At 51.9% G+C, this 17444-nt stretch overlaps 1 protein-coding gene and 1 long non-coding RNA gene across 2 annotated transcripts; one reads left to right on the plus strand and one right to left on the minus strand.

Annotated features, from left to right (window-relative positions):
* Positions 1 to 635: 635 nt before the first annotated feature.
* On the plus strand, positions 636 to 7733 carry OPTC (opticin). Its single transcript, XM_019649615.1, has 6 exons — positions 636 to 970; positions 4224 to 4460; positions 5465 to 5486; positions 5720 to 5922; positions 7055 to 7118; positions 7537 to 7733. Exons 2-6 carry the CDS (start codon positions 4230 to 4232, stop codon positions 7731 to 7733), a joined length of 717 nt encoding a protein of 238 aa, XP_019505160.1. The 5' UTR covers positions 636 to 970; positions 4224 to 4229.
* Positions 7734 to 9147: 1414 nt separating this feature from the next.
* Positions 9148 to 16333, minus strand: LOC109386467 (uncharacterized). The gene is made up of 3 exons (XR_002124793.1): positions 15641 to 16333; positions 12476 to 12594; positions 9148 to 11878 (listed from the first exon to the last, which is right to left on the minus strand). It is a non-coding gene; the product is annotated as an uncharacterized LOC109386467 (long non-coding RNA).
* Positions 16334 to 17444: the final 1111 nt, after the last annotated feature.

Below are 17444 nucleotides of genomic sequence, written 5' to 3' on the forward strand. Positions count from 1 at the left end.
GAGAACGGGATGCTCTGGAATCTCTCTTCAGATGGAAGATTCTAGAAGTGGGCTTGTGATCCTCCCAGCCTACACCATCTTTAGATAAAAACTATCAGATGCTGCCCTGCCCCCGCTTCTCACCCTGCCTCCTGAATAGCTACTTCAGTTCAACTCATCAAGTTTTCAGTGGACATCAACTATGTGCAAGGTTCCCAGCTAAGAATTCAAAGATACATAACATATACCCCAGGCCTTTTAGGAATTCACAACTTGGTACAGGGAAAAATCTATGAATTAATAATTGTGTGCCTTAAGTGTTTGTAATAATGCTGTGTACAAAGGGTGTGGTGCGGGGGACCTCTGCCTCTGCCGGAGAAAAGCCAGAAGGGCTCTTGTCACTGGGACAGGACCTTAAGGGATAAATCAGACTTTGCCAGATGCGAGAAGCGGGGAAAGGACCTAAGTGCGAGGGAAAGCAGCATGAGCAGAAAGGTAGGAAGCTTTGGTGTACCTTGTCGGGTGTGTGTGTGTGTGTGTGTGTGTGTGTGTGTGTGTGAGAGAGAGAGAGAGAGAGAGAGAGAGAGAGAGAGAGAGAGAGAGAGAGAGAGAAAGAAAGAAAGGAGAGGGAAGGTTCCACCATCAGGTTACGTGGCTACAAGTCCATATACAGCAGGGAATATGTCCCTGTTGTCCAAAAAGCAGGAGAGTTCCTGAAATTTCCACACAGCCTCAAGGGACAACGACAAGGTCAGCTGGCTGGACTTGAGTCTCTGCCACCTGCCACCTCCATTCCATCAACATTCCTTGTGCTTCACCTAATAAGGACCTTGGATTAGAAGGGCTCCGGACACCTCCAACCCCCAACCCTCTTCCTGGGCTCTAGGGAGCTAAGTGGCCTGGAGCAGCATGACAAATGGTCCTCGCAGAGGTCACACATACACATCACACGGACCTTCCCTAAAATCCATAGAACCAGAGCGTGTGACAGGTGAGCTTATTAAGACAGAGCCCAGGCTGGGAGAGGGTCTAGGATGTGAGGCCAGTTTCTAAAAGATTCCTCGCTGGTGGGGTGTGGGGTGGTGGTGGGAAGTGGGGGGGAGGGGAGTCTGTGCATGCGCAGTGAGGCTGCCTGTGCGCTGCGGGTGAACCAATTGCAGGGCAGGGAGCATGGGGACAGAGAGTGGAGGAGTGTGTCACCAGAAAGGAGGGAGAGAGAGTGGGCGCAGGAGGCAGGCGGAATGAATGAACAGTCGAATCTGCATTCCTCCCAGGGCATAAATGGTGCGGGTGGGAGGAGGAGAGGCCCTGGGTGACTGCAGGGTGGAGGGCCTCTGGCTAGAGAGAGAAAAGGAAGAAGGACAGCAGCCAAATATGCCATCTGCTTACAGGGCACCGTCCTGGCTCCAGGGATCTCTCTCCCTCCACCCAGCAGAGCCCCTATTAGTATCTCTCCCCAGATGGGGGTCTGCCAGGAGCACAGGAACATATGTTGCCCTGGTGACCAGGTTCTTGGCCTGGTGGAAGCCTCCTGCACAACAGCTGGTACCCAGGAATGCTGCAGGCCAAGCACTGCCCTTTGGGTCAGGCTATTAGATCTGCCCCTTCACCTGGTGTGTGGGGGCAGAGATGAGCTCTGCCAAGGCCGTCTGTTATCTGGCACCAAGACACATGGTCTCAGGACCCCCAGGAATGGGGGGGGCAGTGGGGAGAAGAGGATCATATGATCAAAGGAGAACTCTCTGGCCTGAGAGTCAGGAAATCTAGGAGGTGGCCTTGGCTCTGTGTGACTTCGGGTAAGTCACCTCACCTCACTGGGCCTGGTTTCCCCATCTGTACAATAAGGGGCTTGGACTAGATGATTTTTAGGGGGCCTTGCCTCCTCCAATGTCTGGCTTCCAGTGATTCTTGGGAATTCTCGAGTGTCTGGTCAGAGGGAGGGAGTAGGGAGGAGCATTACTGAAAAGCCCGGCAGACATGCAGGCTGGCAGAATCCTGGGGAGACACAGCTTCTCCTCACCCCGCTCCCCACCTTCAGCAAGGCCTGCCCTGCAAAGCCTGTGGCACCAGCAAAGCAGAGTCTCTCCCCATAAATACATCTTGGAGGGGGGGCAGGTTTCTTCTCAGCCCCTTGAGAATCCCACACAATGCTTCCTGGAGTTTGTGATCGGAAGTCCTCTCTAGGGCTCAACCTCAGGAGAGAATGTCTTGTATCCATCTCACCATCATCACTGGAGAACTTGAAGTTGGTTTTCAAATTCTACCCCATCCCCATTCACCTTCTCTTTGAATTGCTTGGCCTTCAGACCCTCCTGCTGGTGATTTCTGTTCAGTTATTAGGGATCCAGGTGGTGGGTGGTGGTCGGGGTGCCTCCACTCTCAGCTGCTTTTAATCTTTGGGTTCCATCTACGAAGCCAAAGCCTCGTCACTCTGGCTGGAGAAAAAAGCTGGGAAGGCAAGCCCTCCACACACCCCACTGCTTCCTTCTCTGAGAGTAGTACAGAATCTGAGGGGTGGCGCTCCCCTCAGGGGGTGTACTGCCTACTTCCTCAAAGGGGATGGGCTGGAAAAAGAGGGGGGTGGCAGACAAAGAGAGGGAGAGATGAGGCTGGGGGGTGGGGAGGGGTATGAGTAGGGGGTGGGAGTGGAGGGGGTGCAGGGAGAGACAATCCCCTGGCACCAAGCAAAGGAATGGGATGGGGGACCCACTGAGGAAGAGGGAGGGAAACAGCTGGACGTCGGGAAGAAGAGAAGGCTGACTGGCCACACGCCTGCCTTGGCCAGCTCCCTGCCCTCCCCAGGCAGCTGTCCATCCAGGCCCCTTGCATACGACCTTTTCATCAGAGTCCAAACCTCTCTGGATGCTGTGAGGCTCCTTGGGAACCAGAAGTGTATACAAAAGTGTAGGGATCCAGATGTGAACCTGTTGTAGGCCCGTGGGCATGCAAATGGAGAAAGAGGGATGCGTGGGAGGAAGAAGAGAGTGTAGGCCTCCGGACCAGACATGGGAGGAGGAGGATGGTCAGCCATGTCTTGGGACTTTTCTTAAAGATTTTGTTTTTTTGAATTATATAATGTGGTTTGGAGTCAGGTATGGGAGTAAGATGGAGACACCTCTTGCTACTCCTGGGGGCTTACTCCCTTGCCCCACTACAATTAAGAAAGGGGGAGAATCTACTAGAAACTCATGCAGCTGGCTTTGAGGAGAGCTGCATGATCAGAAATACACTGGGTACTTCAACCCACACAGCGCACATTCCTTGATCTCTCTGTCCATAAGTGGATGAACTTACACAAACATTCGTACACAGTGCACATCACACACGTACATGATCACCTGTACACACACACACACACACACACACACACACACAGATGTACACGTGTATCTAAGGAACTTTCCGGGTGTGTAGACACTCCTACAACCACACACAAAAAGGCCTTTTGTGTCTGTAATCATTTGTTTCTAAAGAGCTGCATTTATATTTTATATACTAACATTCCTTTTTAGATTGTATGTCAATCTGTAAAACCAGGTCCCCTAAACAGACCAGATGTTCCTGAAACTAGGCTTGTCTTATTCATTTTTATTCCCCCGGGGCCTGGAACGTAATCGATACCCCATAAGTGTTTGTTGAGCAAATGCATGAATGAAAAATATTTTTGAAAACCACAAGACTCCTCAATGTTAGAGTTTCTCTAAATCTAGTTCAGTGACTAATGGCGTAAGAGAGAATATCCGTATAATGCATGAGTGTGTGCCCAACTTAGAAAGGTGTGTCATCAAGGGGACATGTGTATATCCCTGTGGAGATGAGAGCTGTGTTGTCAAGGGGACATGCGGTTGTCTGTTTTGAGATGAAACTGTATAGACAACAGGACATGCATGTGTTCTTGTGGAGGTGAGTAAATGAGACTGTGTGCGCGTGTGCCTGTGTGAGGATCAGGGTGTGGGTAAGCATGTAGGAGTGGAGTGGAGGTGAGGGGGCCGGAAGGAGACACCTACTAAACATAGCTCCGGCCTGTAAGGGACTCGCACATGTCATGAAGGCGCTGAGTGTGATGAAGCTATACGAGCAAGGCTCTGCAAGTGGCAGGGCGGGAAGTGCACTGACTTTGTGAGCCATTCCCACAAAGCTCAAGAGATCCTCGTTGCTCAGATGGCTGCCCTTTCTTCTACTAACTTTCCAGGACTGGATGCCTCGTGATTCCACTCCATTGCTATCCCATCCCCACCCCCCAGGACCCCATGAATCTTCCAGCTTCCCTGAGCCTGCTGGCCCTGGCGCTGCAGGAGGCGGGGCCAACTTCTCTCCCAAAGAAGGAAAAGGAGAGGAGCAAGGAGCAGCTGCACAGGGAAGGCCATTCTGACTCAGTTCCGCATCCGGGAAATTATGCCCTGAGTGTGGACAACTACGATGAGGCCATTGACCTGAGCAACTGCGAGGAGCTCACAGGCTGTGGGGACCAGGTCCCAGAGGTGAGCACACACAGCAGCACAGTGGCTGCATTCCTGCAAGAGGCTGTGCAGGGGCCTGATCTCTCTCATACTCGGCAGTGCAAGTGTCTCAAACCCCCCATCTCTTTCTCTAGAAGGTTGAAACTCTTGTCCCTCCATAAGAACTTGTCACTCAGATAATACTAAGAAACAGGACAACAAATCTTCGATTTCTTTGTCCATTTGTAGCAAAGTTGGTGGGATTTCCCTTAGAAGTCATACATCCCTCCCCCTGCCTTCAAGTAATAGCCTAAGCCATATCTCACTGGGACATCAGCGATATCCTCATATTCTCCCTAGAAAAAGAAACACAACCCTCTTCAGCCTGAAGCTCTTTCTCAGCCCCTCCTGGCTTTTACGAGGGCTGATCTGAAGTCTGCACTTGCTTGACGTGTGGCTTAGTCAATGCAGGGCAAGGCGAAGAGCTCGAAGAGGAAAAGCTGGACCTGCGGATACTAGCTCTGCCCCCAGCTTGACCACCAGCTGGCTCCGTGGTCCCAGCCCGTCCCATCTCTGGGCCTCAGTTTCCTTATCTATGAAATTAAATTGTTGGACCAGATGCTCTCTGAGAAGGTCCCTTCCTTACTCACTCCTTTCCTTAAAGATTTTAGATGGCAGAAATGACCTGTTTTCATTTGTTCTCCCAAAAGCTGGGAAGCTGGAAAGGGGGAGATACGAGGAAGCCTACATTTTCAGGATGTCCCAACAACTGTAGCTCTCTGGCCTCTAGACAAGACCGTGCTAAATCTACTCTGCATGGCACCGGTGCTGTTTACATGGTTATTTGTTGTTTGTTTGTTTGTTCTGCTTCTTCATGTCTTATACCCTGCCTAAGATAGAAGATCTTAGATTCCAATCCAGATTCTAGCACTAGTTACCACAGCTTCCTGGGCCTCAGTGTCCTTTTGTGTAAATTAGTGGTGGAGGATGGAGGTGGGATAGATCCAGAGATTGACTCCTGGCCTGTTGTGTCTTGCCCTCGAAAGGTCTCTGCCAAAGTGATCCAAGGTGGACAGCCACCACACAGAACAGAACTTCGGGGGAAGGTGTCACAGAATCTGAGGGCTTTTCCGGGGAGTCCTGGTTTATAACATTATTTCTTCTGGTGTGGACGTGGTGCAGGTGGGGGACTGGCTGGTACTCCTGATCTTGAGAGGAGGGGAGCAGGGTATGGCAGCTCCCACAAGGACAGGAAAAGATGGTGTGTCCTGTGTCTCTCTGTTCTCCCTCACACCACTCAGTGAACCTGAAAAGGACTGACCTCTCCAGAAACTTTGTCTCCTCCATCAATGATGACGCCCTCCACCTGCCGCCTGCTCTGCAGGACCTGATCCTCCCAGGGAGCCAGATGACAGCTCTGCCCAGGCTGCCTATGGGCATCGAAGTCCTGGACATCCGCCTCAATCAGCTTCAGAGCTCGGGAATGCAGCCTGGGGCCTTCAGGGTGAGCCAGGGCCTTCGGTCCACCATCAACCACCTGCCACCCATGCCCACAACGACACACACACACACACCTTGCTTTCATGGCGTATCCCTGCTCCCACCCTGTTCTGGGATCTGAAAACCAAACCCATTTTTAAAATTTGTTTTATTAAAGGTTCTTTCTGTTGCAAGAACCTGATCTGACTCAGGAAAAGAGTGTTTACAACATGCCATCCCAAGAACCTCCATGAGAGGAAACTCAGGCCTCTTGGGCCTGTTACTGGAAATGCGGGGTGGACAGTGTCAGAAACCAAGGTGACTCTCTGTCTCCGTCTTGGGGACACACGGTCTCTTGGCTTCCTTCTGTGTATCTGTTCTGTTTACCTCTCTGCACACCAGCATCCTTGGCACACACAGCTTCTGCTCCCCTGAAACTGGCTTACACATGACTTGCAGTAGTGCTGGCTTCCACCCTAACTCTACAACTCCTTTTATTTTCAAATTCCACCACTAACTGACTAATTACTGTTTTTCTATGATCAAATTGTTAAGAGAGACCATCTGCATGGACACTGGCTGGCCAGTTTTGATAAGGAGGGCTAACGTAGGGCACTACTGTGACCCCTTGCAGCTGCCCACTTCACAAGGCTAGGAAGATTCCGGGGGGTTAGTTCCTGTGAATAAATGAAGAGGGGTGCAGACAACATTGACACCCAACTCTGTCACATGTGCTTACTCAGTTTGCCTCAGGTGTGCCTGTAGCTCTCATTCTGCTGGTCTGGATATTTTCTGAATGTGTTCTCCACAGCTGCTCCAGGTTTAGCATTTGGAGATTATTCACTTGGGAAAATCCCTTCTGAGAGCAGAGGTTGAGGCTGGGCTGAGATGTCCCCTTGTCTTTCCTCTCTCCTCCTCTCCCACTCCTCCCCACCTGTCATAGCACCTGACAGCTCCTGCACACGCCCCCAATGGCAGCAGCTTTCCTTCTGCACCCAGTGGGAGCAAGCACTGTGAGCTCCTAAGATATTGGGCACATCCTGCTGCACCCATCACGGACCTGGCACACGGCTGAGGCTCAGGAGGCCCTAAGTGAATGAACGGGGTCACATCAGGCACCCCTGTCTGCCAGGGCCCACCAGCCCCCCACCCCCCAGGCTTTGGAGAAGCCGCAGTTCCTCTATCTAGACGACAACCTGATGAATTCCATGCCTGGGTCCTGCCCCTGAGCCTGCACTCGCTACACCTGCAGATGAGCGGCCTTCCCCAAGAGCATCGCACAGAGCGCAGAGGCTGGAGGTCAGAGGCAGGGAACATTCTTAGGCAGCAGTGGGGTCTTCTCAACTGAGACCTTATTAGAGACACAGAGGGGTCCACAGCCTCAGTTTGATTTCCTCCCTTCTTTTGAAAATACTTCCTCTCCTTCCACATCCTTTTCCCATCTCACCCAGCTGCCTGTTCCTTTGCCCCTTTCCCTTACCCACTGTCTCTTCTTCTTCTCTTCATCCCTCTGTCTCCATCCACCCTCCATGGGTCTCCTCTCCTCACCCTTTGTTGGGTGGTCTTGACCTTGGGTACCTTGATTTCTCCAGTTGTAAAGGGGAGTAGAGCTGGTGTACATAGCTAATTCAGCCTTCAGTGCAGCTGTCAGTGTGCTCTTTCCAGAACAATATGATAGAGACCATGCACAGAGACACCTTTTGTGCCACCAAGAAGCACAAGCACACACAGAGGGGACTGGAAGACATCCGCCTGGACAGCAAGCCCATCAACCTGGGCCTCTTACCCAGCACTATCTCCTGCCTGCCAGGGCCCCCCACAGGCCGCTTCTCCTAGCTCACCCCTTCCTATTCTCCCAGGTTAGAACCCTCAGAAGTCCACCAAAGGCACAGCGTCTGGAGCCATAGGGCCCAGCCCCCACCTCCATGAGGGACCTCCATGACACCTTTTTTCTAGGTGTCAATCAGCCTCATGATCTTGTTGCAGAAACCACCGACCCCTATCCCCCCAACACACACACTCCAAAATGTACTTTGAAAGCCAAATTTGCATTTTTTCATCCTCTTTCCTTAACACCTTATGGTTCCTGGTTCAGAGAATAGCAGTGTCTGTAGCAAAGCTCTTTCCCATATTCCCCATCCCTCCTGCCTGCACAGAATGCCAGGGAAGTCACAGGAGAGGAAGAGGAGGAGGAAGAGAAGGAGGACAGGGGAGAAGCAGTGGTATGCTGGAGCCAGCCCTGACTACGAGGCTTAGAGAACCAATTATTAAAATTTCCAGAATTTTACAAGCCAATTATTAAACACAGCCATTATTTTAAAAATAAATATATTCAGTTAAATATATTATGTTGAAAACAAATGTAATAAATATTCAAAGTCACCATTTCCCAATTAGTTTACTATTAACCGTGTTCTTGAACTGATGTATGCCCATGGGGTCTGTAGGGTGGAAATGCTACAGAATGACGTGCTACCGCTGCTTATCTCAGCCCCGCTCTGCTTGCAGCGACATCACATGGGTAGTTTGAAATGGGCCATGGTGGAAATATTTATACCGTGGAAATCAGTAAATGCTACACATTGGGGTTTTTTGGGGATTTTTTTTAAAAAAGAGCTGGTTGTTAAGCATTTGGCCAGCACTCCACTGAAGAGAAAGAATAGCTATTTAAATTAGCCCTTTCCCTAGCCCCAGACACACACACACACCCCCTACTGGGGGAAGGATGAGGTTTCTGTGGGGCTTTCTTAAATTTCTTGCACTACCTAGGCCAGGGCTTCCTGTTAGATTTGGAGGGAGCCATCCATAAGGATGGAGAACTGACATGACTCTTCACCTGGATGCCCTCCTTGTAGAGCTTACCTGTTCCTGGTTCACCGGCCAGCCTCTGAGCAAGGCTCAGCCAGCCGGTTCCAGGCCACCGGGGTTTCCATTCTCCCCATGCTCTCTTCCATGTTTAACCACCAGAGGGAAGCCTTGCGCAAAGATAAATAAATGGTGGAGCGGTTAGGTGCAACTTTCTTGGATCGGGGTGGAGCCTGCTGTGCTGGGAGGATGGGAGAAGGGCAGCTGTGCTAGCCGCTAGCCGTTGAATTATAATGAGAGGGGAGATGTCATCCTTCTCTGGCTTCTTATAAGGAGATGTTGAGCAAGGGGAATGTAGTAGACAGGGCGCTTGAAGTCAGGTCTGGACTGAGGCAGGCAATTCATTTCCTCATTTGGCAAGGATTTTATTGAATACTCCCTGCCACATGCCAGGCACTGTGTTACATGCTGGTGATAAGACAATGAGATGAACTCCTCATGAAGTTTAGAGTTCAGTGTGGAAGACACGTGTTAAACAATCACAGAAATAACCACACTACTCGACTCATGATAAATGCTATAGGACGAATATGCAGAATGCCATGAGAGCTTACAGGAGGGGACCCAGTCTAAGGGTCCAGAACACCCCGAAGAATCGACGTCTAAGCTGAAACCCAAAGAAGGAGTAGGAGTCAGCCAGGACCTCGGTTGCCAAGGCTACCATTCAAGGTCCCAGGTGGTTTCTGAGTCTGGACAGACAGGTGTGTCCTGCTTGCATGGGAAGGCACCCACTCATCTGCCTCCCCTGCTTCTGTCTGGCACCTCTCTGTGCAATTTGGATCTTCAGGATGGTCTTGAAAGCAGACAAGTCAGGGATTAATCACATTCCCCAAAAGAAGAACTCGAGAACTCGAGAAGATTAAGCACTTCCCAGCTCTAACACGGCTGCCCGGCTGACGGAGGCTTGGAGCAAGACTCAGCACACAGACTGCAAACTGGGAGCGGGAAGTCTTGAAGGTGGTGAGAGGTGCCCTCGTGTGGTTGCTGTGGTGCCCACCCTCTCTCCTAGAGAGCCAAGGATCCCAGGACCCCTGGCCCAGGGGAGACTGGGAGTGCAGGGAGCCAATATCTCCTTGTCTTTTAGAACAGTAGAATTACAGAACAGTAAAGTTCTGGCCTGTTCTCTTCCTTTTCCTGTCTTCCAAAGAGCTTGTTACAGCAGGAGCTGGCTCGCTCTCTCTCTCTCTCTCTCTCTCTCTCTCTCTTCCACTAGTTCTAGTCTCTTCCATAGCCTGCTTTATTAGATTACAACAAGGCCTAGGCACCTAACAGCTGAAAGCTTCAATATCCCTGAGAGCAAAAAGCCCTGCCTTGAAATAATCCAGTGAAAAGAAACAGAAAGGGAATTCTCCAGAACTGAGGCTCCTGGGTGCCAGAAGCCACATCACATCCCCACACCTTGGGGTTAATCTGTGCTGAGTACAGAAAGTCATCCGACCCCTGCTCTACTAGGGGGGAAGGGAACTAGCAATTCCTGGACTCTTGGAATATGCTTGACCTTGCAATAGAAACTTGTATTCAAATCAACTCATTTAACCCCAACAATAGCCTTAGACAGTAGGGATGTTTATCTCCATACTGCAGGTGAGAAACAGACTTATGAAAGGGAAGAGGCCCAAATTCACCCAGCTGGTAAGTGACAGAGCCAAAATTCAAACCCAGGGTGGTCAGAGCCCGGTCCGAAGTCCGTTCTTACACTGCGCTTCGAGGCAGGCACTTCTTTCCAGGCCAATCAAAGGAGGAAAGCGCCTGACAGTTTTCTGCCCAAGGCCCTGGCTGCTTCACTGAGTAGGATTTCCCCAAGGGCCAGCTGCCTGTGCAGCTGTCTCCTAGCTAATTCCCCACTCTTGGCTAGGGAAGCCCGAGGAATAGAAAGAATGCCTCCCTGAAGAAATTCTAAAGACAGCATCTGTCCCTTGTCCTCTCCTGTGATCCAGAGAGGGAGGTGGGGAGAGAAATCAAGCTAGCTCGGCTCCCAGCAGCTATCACATCTTGACATGAAGGAGGCGGGGCTCTGACTTCTCAGGGACCTAAAGGAGTCAAGGTTGGGGACCTGGCCCGAGCAGCAGAGAGCACCTCTTTATCCAGAGTGAGGTCCTCTGTCCTGTAGAATGGTAAAGATGTGAGTCAGCCCTGAGAAAAAAAGGGGTGAGCACAGAGAAAGAGACCACGGGGTCCAGTCAGACACTGCGGGTGCCCTACTGCTGACACCCCGGCTCTCCCAGCCTCACTCTTCGAGGTCCTCCTGTACTCCAGCTTGGCAAGTTTGGTGACTTTTGCAGCCTTGGAAGGGCACTTGCTCCAGGGTGGCTCCCTGGTGGCTGTCCACCTCCTGGCAGGTTGCCCTGAGCTGTTCTGTGAGTGTCAGGGGAGGAAACGGCCAGCCTGAGTTGGCAGCGACTGCCCTCCACCTGCCTGTCCCCGTCTCCACAGCAATGCCCGGGCCCAGGGCTGGAGGAGGCTGCTGGGGGAAGGTGGGAGGCGCTGAAGAGGGGCTGGAGCTAAGTCCCTGCGGGAGCCAAGGGTGCTTGCTCACCCGGTCTTGCCTAGACTTCCTTCCAGTTCCTTTCCTCTTTAGGCTCCTCCTTGAGTAAAAACCTGTTAGGCTTCTGCTGTAAGGTGCACTTCACTCACCTCTTTTTCACACGGGATAGACTTTATAGTCCTCGCAACTGTGAGGAAGGTATTATTATCCCTACTTTACAGACAGAACACGGAGGCTAAGTGCTTCGTTCAAGAGAAAGACAACTTAACATACAGAAAAACAAACTGGAAGAGGGGAGGGAGAGCCATCATTTCGGGGGGGAATTCCTGCAGGAGAAATCAGAAACCCCATCCCCCTGCTGAGGGAGCGATGGATTAGCTCCCTCACCCTCCAGAGCCCCAGCCAAGAACTCTTTGCAAAGCAAGGCATGAGGACCATCTCTCAGGCTGGACGGAGAAAGCGACTCCTCAGGCCTGCATCCTGACACAGCACATGAGACAATGAGGTGATGGTGGCTTCTGTGGGTCTCTGCTCAGGAACACCCCAGGACTCAAGGACACACTGCCTCCATCCCAGCAGGCACGTGCAGCCCGGCACCCACATGCCCATGTCTGCATCCTTCTTGCTTCAGCTAGAAGGAGGGAGGCAGACAGACAGGAGGTGGACTCAGCTCGGCCCTCCCTCCACTGTCTGGATGCCTCTCAGCTGTCTCCCTCCTCCTTGCGTGCCCCTCCCCTCACCCTCACTCTAAACACCAGCTCAATTTTGCCTCTCCTTTCAAGGTCATCTCTCTGTCTCTGTGGCTGGGCTGACTTCACATCCCCAGTAACTGCCACCTCACCGTCTCACATGCCTCCCTCCTGTGGTTCCGCCAGCTTGACAGAGGGTCTCCATCTGGAGGGAGGATGTGGCTTTTCCCCCACTGCTTCTGTGTCTCCCTTCTCCTGCAGGGGTGAAAAAGCAGCCGAGGGACTATCTCCTTTCTGTGTCACTGCAATGAATTTCCCAAATTCAGGCCTCCTTCATGTCTTTAGACCAGCCTCTCCACCCCTCCCAGGCATGGCCAGACCTACGACCCTGGACACACATGTGCACACCCCCCTGAATGTGCACACAGAACATGCTACATCTTCTCTCCCTTCTCCCCTCCCTCTGCAATCCCTTTGTCTCCTTTCCCTATGTCTCCGTCTGTGCCTCAGGCACTAGAGCAGACAGTTGTTAGCCTTACCCTGGCACCACTGGTCCTAGCCTGTCTTCCAGGATCCTGGTCTCTGGTGTGTGTCTAACACACGGTTCACACACAGGAAGAAGTCCAAGGGTTTCATGCTGTGGCCACCCGCAAAGGCACTGTGGTGTAAGAGAGAAAGCACTGAGTGAGTGTCCAGAGTCCTGACTCACTGTGTGAAATGTGGCAAGTCATATCAATACTTTGTTTTGTCCGCCTTCCCCTTGGAGCTCCCACAGCCTAATTCTGTTGCTAAAAGCATATCCAAGACCGAAGGGCGTGGTCCATGCCCATCCCCGTCCCGTTTCTAATCTAAGAACAAAGACAGATCCTCTGCACTGTTCCCTGGAGCACAGACCAATGTGGACAAAGAGCTACCCAGTGGTGAAGGGGGACAAATGGAGGCAAGGATGGAGAGTACAGATGCATAGTTTCCCAACTCAAGTTTCTGATTCCAAATAAACTGCACCTAAAGCTGGCTAAGCTGCAGGCTTTCCTGAGCCCCCTCTAGTTCCTGCAGAAGAGGGACCAATCCAAGATGTCCTCCCACGTGGGCCCAGGAACCTGTGACAGGGACAGCCATCCTAGCCCATCTTGACAGGAAAGGCAACAACTCTCGTATCACACATTACCCGTGATCATACCCGACTGGAAGTGCAGTCTCAGGAGAGGTGCTGCCTCCCTGAGAAGGGCCCCTCCATGCCAGGATCAGGCTCCGAGAGCCCAGCCACGAAGGCAGCAGCACCTCTCTGGAGGCACTAAGAAATCCCCATGGAGCCATGTCCTGGGGGACAGGCAGGATGGCAGGTGAGCCTCTGCCTTTCAGGGGAATGCTGAGGGAAACGGGGTGGGCAGAGGAGAGGTGGGACCACTGACAGTGCCTGAGGTCCTGGACTCTGTGTAATCCTGGAAAACACCAGGCCAGATAGATGCAAACAGACCCCATGTTGGGAATGGTCTGCAAAGTAGGAAGGTGTTGAGCAGTTACAGAGATGTTTCAAGGTAAAGCACCGTGCATTGGAGGGAGAAGAAAAATGTAGTTTTTAGAGATTCGAGTTTTTCAGATCATCTGTATACTTGGGTTAAAATCAGCTTACCAATGTAGATGCTTTCCCTTGGAACAAGTCAGTCTGAAAATAGGGTCCTTTTTAATGTCAGCAGATCAGGACATCATCTCTGCAGAGATTATGGGAGGTAGAGAAAGATCGGAAGGGGGCAGAAATTCAATACTCCAAAGGCCCCAAGATTCTTCAGGGTCCTCGGGTTTAAGCTAACCCCATGTCCAGGCAGGCCTTTAGCTGGTGAAGGAAGTGATCTCCCTGGCTTTTAGTAAGAGTCAGAGGTCCAGGCTGCAGAAAGCTATGAAGCCACCATTTGTAGGACACTATGCCAGACCTTGTGCTAGCCCTTTGCATTGCGCGCATTATTACATTTAATTCCTATAGTAGCTCATTGAGATGAGCACTGCCCCAGTTTTGTAAAACTCAGGTTAAGTTCTTTGTCCGACGTCATGCAGCAAGTAAGAAACAGAATGAAAATTCAGACTTGGGCTGGCTGCAAAGCCCTCCACCCTTTTGGATCGGTGCCGAGAGTCTGGCGCAATGGATGAATCATGTATCACTTCCCACTTCCTATAGGAGCCTTGCACATAGAATCACCCCATAAACACCACTCTGGGCAGCTCCATGCATGGTGGGGAGTCCGGCCGCTACAGGAATCTCACCAAAGTGGCCCCTTTTTTTGCTCCTTCCCTCTCCTAACATCCCCAAACGGTGGTTCCACACACCTGGATTTCTTCTCCCAGCCTTTCCCCCCTAGATCTCCCTTCCCACACACTTCCTCCCCTTCCTGTCTATTGTCTCTAAGCCCAACTTCTTGGCTCCCAAGCTCCTATTCACCAATTTCTTTCCGCTTTTTTCACCTGGGGTACAATAGGCTCCCTCCCCCTTGTTGGTAAACAGAATCCCAACAAGGGGTGTTCCAGGCCAGTTTTGAGATTCCCCAGGGAGCTCCTGGTGCTGTAGTTTCTTGCTAATGGGACAGAACTCCTGGAAAAGTGGCCTGGCCTAACCCTGCCTCTCTGTCCCCCCTATTCTTGCACACTGCAGCTCGGGGCAAGGGCACTGTGCCAGCATACTGCCTCTGTCCTTGGAACCCAGTAGCTGCTCACTCATCTCCTGCCTGGAACACTGGAAGAGGACTGGGAAAGGAAAAGCGTGTGTGTGCGTGCGCGCGTGCACACAGAAAACAAATAACAGATAAACAATATAATTCAGACAGATGCTAGAACACAACAAAACGAAGGCAAGGTAGCCCAGACTGGTGGTGGAGGCCCAGCAACATTAGAAAAGGTAGTCAAAGAAGGCTTCTCAGAGGTGGTGACGGTGCGCTGCGATGACAAGAAGGCAACAGCCGTGCAAAGTGTGAGGAGAACCCTTTCCAGGTAGAGGGAAGAAGAGGAGCAATGATCCCTGAGCGGAAATGAGCGTGGCAAGTTTGAGGAGCAGAGGGGAGGCCGTGAGAACAGCCAAAGCAGGTGCGAGGTGGGGTCAGAGGCGCAGGGCCTCAGCATGAGATCCTGTAGGTTTTTATTGTAAGTGCGTTGGATCCTTCTCCAAGGAAACACCCTTACCCCAGGCTCCCTGGTAGAGATGCTGAAAACTCGAGGAAGGAAGAGAGGGAAGGGTGAGTCACAAACGAGGGTGACAGTGACCAGAGCCAGTGTAACCTCTAAGGAGGAAGGGTCTGCTGCTTGGTTACCAGGCGTGGGTGGGGCAATATGTGGAAATGGGGAACTGGAGTGGAGGAAGAAGAGAGGCCAGGAACTGGGGGAGGAAATAAGGGGCTGAGAGCAGGAAATTCTATAGGGCTGGAGCTTAAAGACGGAGGGGGACATGAGCAGCTGCTGGGAGCTGTGGCACTTGGAGGCAGACAGTATTTTAAGGAAGTTTGATTGTGTTTCATGTGCTGTAATTTCCCCTTGGTGATCCCCTGAAGAAGACTTTGCATTGAGAACTTCTCTATGTCTCAAAGCTTTTGAAGCCAGATGTTGGTTCCCTTTGGACATGTCTCTAGCTTGAGAGGCCTCAGGAGAAGCAGAGGCCCCTGTGCTGAGTACGCTGCTGAGATTGGAATACAGGTGAAAAAGGTCCCTGCTTGGATACTCACCTGCTGTGTGGCCTCAGGGAAGTTACTTGTCTTCTCTGTTCCCCTCCTCTGGCCATGCAAAGATTGGATTAGATGATCTCCAAGGTGCAAACAGCCTGAGACTCCAAGATGCCACATGTCCTTTTCTTAACAGAGATGTGTTAGAGACCAGCTACTGATCCTCAGAGCAAGCCAGCACCCACCCATTCCCAGGACGGGGGGTGCAGGCCACTCTGCTTCCCTTAGTGCCAAGGGAGGAAAGTTACAGGGCCATGCCCACTCACTTCCGACACCCGCGCACTGCTCAGGCCCAGCCACCTCCAAGGAACTGCCTCTCCCATTGGGACAGGATTCCCAGAAGCTTCCAGAAACTGCTATCTTTTGATGCCAGGACTGGGTTGACTGCAGCCCCCAACAAAGTAGAAGAAAGGACCCAGTGACCACGTCAACATCTCCCCAAGGAAGGAGTCTGTGATCTCAGTGGGTGAAATATCCCCCTGGAGAGTAGAAGAGCCCCTCCCCTTCCAGAGAGAGCCTGGGGTGACCTGTGACGTGGAGAGACAAAAGTTCAGGCCTTTCTCACCCTGCTGCTTCAGGGCCAAGCAGAAATATCTCCTTCCGGGCTCTCTCCCTCAAGCTGGGCTGCCGGAGCACAGGATGGCTGCTTTAAAGGCTGCCTGCTTTCTCACACACAGTGAAATGCTTCCCCACAGAACCTGCTGAGCCTTCCACCACATTAGTAATCTGCTCACAGAGCAAGAGCTTTCTCCTCCTCTCCTCCCCCGCCTCCTGTCTCTTTCCTCCCTTCTCTCTCGCTTCTCTTCACCACCACCCCACCCCCACTTACCTCCTCTTCTGCCTCCACCCCATCCATCAGAGCCACTGCCACCTCCTGGGAAGCTGAGAGGGTTTATCACCAAATCAGGCTTTGTCATAAGGAAAACAGGTTTATTTTCCTCACTTTGAGAAGGCGCTGACAGGAGCAGCTAGGGAAAGGGTGTTTTGTATATTCAAAGCGCCCACCTGCCCTTCCCCTGTGGCTGAATCTAGCATTGATTTTCTCATTGTCCTCAACCACTGCTCCTCTGACCTGCCTCAGTCCCTCATCCTCTTAACCCTCACCTGGAAGCTTTTGCACACTGGACCCACTGAGTCTAAATCATTCCTTCATTCAGTTCATTTCACTCATTCAGTAATTTGGAGTCATTTCTTGTATGTGTCAGGGACCCCAGGTGCAAGGGGGGGAAAGGGGCACAGATACATGAATAAACCACTAAAATACAAAGCAGTAACCGTGGTGACAGAGATGGCACAGAGCATCAAGTCTTCTCTGTTGAGGCAGCCATTCAAAGCAGGCAGAAATCAAGGAAGGCAGCTGCAGGCAGAGGCCATGACTCGGGAGCAGGAGATATCGAGAGGAAGGGGAATTGGAGGGATAAAGGCAGCGAGAGAAAGGGCTCTGGGCCCAGGTGCGCCACCATCAAGTGACCTCTGTGTGATGGTGCTCATGTGTGGGTGAGGCTGGAGGAGGGTGTGAGCAGAGCGAGCAGAAGCAGTGCAAGTTCCCCTGCGGGGTTTCACCTGGGAATCAGAGGGTCAGGTTGGCGTTTTGAAGTTCTGCGGCAGGTGGTTTTGAAGGAGACGAGCCTGGATTCTGGAGTAGGACACTGGTTAGGTTGCTGATGCCGTGTGAATGAGAAGGAAGATGTGAGTTCTGAGCGTAAGGGTGGACGGAAGAAGTGGAGGAGGCGTCCAAGGGGCCCAGAGAGGTAAGAGCCTGCAGCAGTTTCCTGACGTGGGGCTCTCCAGCAGAGGGGTAGTTGAA

The sequence above is a fragment of the Hipposideros armiger genome, unplaced genomic scaffold, assembly GCF_001890085.2.
Source record: "Hipposideros armiger isolate ML-2016 unplaced genomic scaffold, ASM189008v1 scaffold_134, whole genome shotgun sequence".
Lineage (NCBI taxonomy): Eukaryota > Metazoa > Chordata > Mammalia > Chiroptera > Hipposideridae > Hipposideros > Hipposideros armiger.